Raw genomic sequence first — 5,000 nt, 5'->3', positions numbered from 1 at the left:
AAGAGATGGGAGCAAAGATTTAGGTAGTCACAAAAGCACCACCCCCCTTCTCTCTTCTCCCTCCCTCCCTCCCCACCTCCCTTCCTCCCTCCCTCCCCACCTCCCTCCCTCCCCACCTCCCTCCCCACCTCCCTCCCCCCCCACATCCCTCCCTCCCTCCCCACCTCCCTCCCCACCTCCCTCCCCACCTCCCTCCCTCCCTTCTTCTCCCCTTCCCTCTTTATCATCCTCAATCTCTGCTGGCTTTTGCTTGTGTTCTTGCCAAGAGAAGCATTAGGGCGGTCGAGAGAGGGGGAGAAAAGGAGGGAGCGATATAGAAAGAGCAAGAGAAGGGGAGATGTTGAGAAGGAGACAGAGTGAAAAAGGTGGTGTTTAACCTGTTTACCTGTTCAGTCACCTTGACCCACAGACCCTGGATCAGTGTTAACCCTGCCCAGTACCACAGTAAGCTGCTCTATGGAGAGGTACAGGAACAGACCCTGGATCAGTGTTAACCCTGCCCAGTACCACAGTAAGCTGCTCTATGGAGAGGTACAGGAACAGACCCTGGATCAGTGTTAACCCTGCCCAGTACCACAGTAAGCTGCTCTATGGAGAGGTACAGGAACAGGCCCTCGATCAGTGGTTCTAGAATCTTACCTGACAGAAAAGCAATTAATTCCAAAAGAGGCTTCTAGAACCTTTTTTTTTTCTCCCTCTCCCCCTGTCCCTCACTCCTTCACCCTCTCTCTTTCTCCCACCCTTCTCTCTCTTTCTCTCTCCTTAGTATTTGACTCCTGTTCTCTTTTGCTCTTTCGTTCCTCCTCTCCTCCGGTAGTCGCTGGGCCCTCAGGGGAATGTCTTTACAAAGCCTCTTTGAATTCAGGCATTGGATTATGGTGTTCCAACAGACAGAACACACTTTCTTTCCGTCACTTCTCTTTTATCCTCTCTCTTCCTCTCTTTTTCACTCTCTCTCCCTCCAACCCATCTCCCTCTCTCTCCTCTTTACTCTCTATCTCACTCTCTCTTTCCTCTCTCTGCCTCTTTATTTGGGTTTTCTCTTCCTCACCTTGTTGTCTCTCTGTGTATCCAAGGTCGACTGGATATCAGAGAGAACAGAGAAAGGATTAAGCAGTAAAAAATAGATATCCCATCGTAAGCACTGGCTGTCCCCAATTCTGTCAGTGAGCTGGCTAACCTGAAAAGAAAATGTGCTATTCTGGGAAGGATTTAGCAAAGTCACTTTACTGTGAGAAGGGCTAGACTGAGGACACATAAGCCCAATGCTTTATGATTTGTATTGTGTTATATATGTTTTTGAATTGATGGCAGTGTTATTTCAGTCCTGATTCATTGAATTCAAGCAATATAGGGAATGAAATAAACTGTGACGGATGACTCAACCAATCTTGAATACACTTCCATGTTCTTTGTTTCCCCCTCATAGTTCCTATTTCAAAGCACGTTAACCTCTGGCAGCACCTCACAGTTTGTGTCACGTTAATATCGCAAACAACACATAAGCTTTGTTCCCTGATCTCATAATCATAACTTACATAACTCTGATAGCATGTGCACTCATTTCTTACTTCAATTTGCCTCCTGCATGCCCGGTCATGACTGCGGCATGACCACCGTGTCGCACTAAACAAAGTCCTGCTGGACTTCAAGAAGTCCGGAAGAACCTTTAAAGAAGGTTCCTCATTGATTAGGAAGCTACCACCACTGTCTGACGTGCGGGGGGATTCCTCTGGAGAGTGTTTTGAGTATAGAAGAGAGAGTGTAGAAATATCCAGGGGAGTTCCTTCAAGTGTTAATATCCTCTTAATAACAGAATAGTCAAATGAAAACAACTTTTAAATGCATTTCCTCGCATACATTTACTTTATTGAACCGTGGGGCAGAGAGGGACCCCTGGTGATCGACACGTGGTCCAGGCCGGCCCTGTATACTCTGTGTCTGGTGAGGACGGTGAGACACAACGATGGGGCGGGCCGACTCCTGTTTCACGACCTCGGTCTTGATGGGGCTTGAGGATGTAGTTTGTGTATGTGATAAGAACTTGTTATTGAGCAGTAAACCTTTAAATCTTTTGCTCTCTGCTTGAGTTGTCCTCATGACTCCTTGACTGTCCTCTACATAAACCAATTGTAGACAAAGTGGATTAGATTATGGTGAATGATGATTGGTTGATGTCGCCTTCGACTATTGCGGATTATGTTAATCCCAAAATGAAAAATCACTGATTGCATTTTTCCCTCTCTCTCTTTTGCTCTCTCTTTCATCTCTCTCTCTCTCTCTCTCTCTCTCTCTCTCTCTCTCTCTCTCTCTCTCTCTCTCTCTCTCTCTCTCTCTCTCTCTCTCTCTCTCTCTATCACTCTTTCAATTTCACAAATGTGAATTAATGATTAACGAAAAGCAATGTTTTTTTCTCTCTCATCCTCCAACCTCTCCCCCCACCCCCACATTCATCTCGCTCTGTCTCACTCCCCTCCATCTCCCCCCCTCCCTCTTCCCCCCTCCCCTCCTCCTCCCCCCTCTCTCCGCCACAGGATGAAAATGCGACGTCACAGGGTGTTCTTGCTCTGCACAGTGGGACTGTGTGTCATCTCCTTCCTGCACTACTACAAGGTAGCCACACCTGTACACAGCCTCCCTGTACACAGCCTCCCTGTACACAGCCTCCCTGTACACAGCCCCCCTATACACAGCCTCCCTGTACACAGCCCCCCTATACACAGCCTCCCTGTACACAGCCCCCCTGTACACAGCCCCCCTATACACAGCCTCCCTGTACACAGCCTCCCTGTACACAGCCCCCCTGTGCACAGCCCCCCTGTACACAGCCTCCCTGTACCCTCAACACAGCGCACCTGTCACCTTCAGTGATGACAATAACTGAACGACAGTCGACAGGTTCATGGGAAAACACGTTTCTACTAGTTGTCGCAGTTGTCTCTTCACCGTGTCTTTCTGCATGAGCTTTCACGGAATCGCGAAACGATTTACTCCTTTTTTTTCCACCCCACAGTTATAAATACACGCTGGATGTAGCTGTGTTGCTAAGGCCAGTGTGTGTGTTGCTAAGGCCAGTGTGTGTGTTGCTATGGCCCCCCCAGGCGCTGCATTACGTATCCCTGCTGCGCGAGCTGTCTGCCCCCTACCCCAACATCAAGTCCTTCATCATGGTCACCGGATTCTTCTGGAAAGAAGGGGGCGGATCCGCCAGCCCGCTAAGCCCCGCCTCCCCAGAGGAGGCCCCGCCCCCACCCGTCCTCAGGCCCTCGGACACCAGGCCGAGGGGCGGGGCCGGGGGAGGGGGGCTGGAGGGGATAGGGGGAGGGGGGTTGGAGCTGGCTCCGCCCCAACCCTGGGAGAGTCCGGAGGAGACAAAACACATAGAAGTCGACGCTACAGAGGTGAGAGAGTGTGTGTTTGTGTGTGAGTGTTTACAGGTGTGTGTATAGATATGTGTACCTAGACGTTTTCCTAAAGTCATGGAAAAAATGTAAAAATCCGAAGGACTTCAAGGTCCCATGACATGAAATATTAACTTTAGGAGGTTATTTAACATTAATATGAGTTCCCCCACCCTGCCTTTGGTCCCCCAGTGGCTAGAAATGTCGATAGGTGTAAACCAAGCCCTGGGTATTCTTCTCCGCCATTGAGAAAAGGAAAGCTGAAACGCTCGGTTTTGAAACTGATGGTTTTATGACGTCATAAAACCGAAGGATACCTCCCCTCTCTCTGCTTTGCCCGCACAGAGAACGATATTGGTTTTCCTCGAGACATCATGGCTTGCAAACGACCGAAACATGGCAGTTAGCCCCGCCTCTTTCTTCCTCACAGCATTTAAAGCTACAGACACAGAAACAGCACGTCCTGAGGAAAGCTCATTGTGGGACTGCTCGTTGTGGCTGTAATTCTGAATTTCGGGAAATAAACTTCAGATACAGTATTAGGTGACCACTAAGACCTATATAAAAGCATCCAAAAACAGCATGTCATGGAATCTTTAAGGACCTCTTTGTGGGTCGATTTGTGTGTCGTTCGTTTCCTACTTGCGCTACGTCAGTCCTGTGTTGAGGAGGTTTGTCGTTGTCCCGGGAGGGTGAGAGAAGACGAGTGTTTTTGCGCACTTCAGAGCGTGACTCAGGGCCTCAGGACGAGAACAAACAAATGCCCACACACTGGCGTTCCTGTTTGCTCATTCCAGAAGACCTTGGCTCATCGTATTCAGAGAAAAATAAATACATTGAAATCTGCCCTTTCTGCTCTGTTCATTCTCTCTTGTCCTTGTCACCCCCTCATCCTTCACTTCCTCTGTCCTTCTGTCCTTCTTCGCTTCACGCTCACCTTCCTTCACCCTCCCCTTCTCCCTACCTCCTTCTCTCCTTCTCACCTTCCTTCAGCCAAATCCTGTTGTTTATCATCGAAACAACAAATGGAATTGAAAATAACCTGTACCTCCCCCACTTCCCCCCTTCCGGTTCTTCTTCCTCCAGGAGAGAAGAGAGGCCTGGTACCCCAGCCGGGTCCACCCTGCCCCTCCCCTCCCCCTGGAGGACCGGAGGGTCTCCGCAGGGTCCGACCAGCACCCGGGAGAGGACATGGCGTCCCCCAAGGCCCTGTCCCCGGAGCCCTCAGAAACCCTGGGCGACCTCCACACCCGCGTCCATCAGCTCCAGGACGACCACACCTCCTACTTCGTGCGCACCAAGGCGGGAGCCCTCTGCTTCCGGCAGGGCACGGAGGTGGCCGCCCCCAGGGAGGAAGCGCCCAGATCGGGCCCCGGAAGCGGGCCGGAGACGCGGCCCGGCGCCCCTGGAGGAGGGAGGAAACCCCTGGAGCTTCAGCACCAGGCCCTGGCCCCCTCCACCCCCGGCCCCCTCAAGCCCAGGCTCAGGGCCAGGGGCGGGAAGAGGCTGGTGAAGTGTGTGTGTCGGCCGGGTTGGCACGGGCCGTACTGCGGCGTTCCCACCATGGTGTACCACTCCAACCTGCCCACCAAGGAGAGG

The 5,000-nt window shown here is 51.4% G+C and overlaps 1 protein-coding gene across 1 annotated transcript in view; it reads left to right on the top strand.

The window, feature by feature from the left end:
- Window positions 1-5,000, top strand: part of mgat3b (beta-1,4-mannosyl-glycoprotein 4-beta-N-acetylglucosaminyltransferase b) — a 24,361-nt gene that overhangs the window by 17,903 nt on the left and 1,458 nt on the right. Inside the window, exons 2-4 of the mRNA XM_084685505.1 lie at window positions 2,535-2,613; window positions 3,102-3,401; window positions 4,488-5,000. The exon at window positions 4,488-5,000 is cut by the window's right edge and continues 161 nt beyond it. Coding sequence (XP_084541631.1) covers window positions 2,536-2,613; window positions 3,102-3,401; window positions 4,488-5,000 — 891 coding nt within the window. The 5' untranslated portion in view covers window position 2,535. The remainder of the gene's footprint in view (window positions 1-2,534; window positions 2,614-3,101; window positions 3,402-4,487) is intronic.

Source organism: Hypomesus nipponensis, chromosome 21 (genome assembly GCF_054491055.1).
Source record: "Hypomesus nipponensis isolate SF chromosome 21, ASM5449105v1, whole genome shotgun sequence".
NCBI classification, from domain to species: Eukaryota; Metazoa; Chordata; class Actinopteri; order Osmeriformes; family Osmeridae; genus Hypomesus; species Hypomesus nipponensis.
Note: the sequence above shows the minus strand (reverse complement) of the source record. Positions and strands in the feature narration are given on the sequence as shown.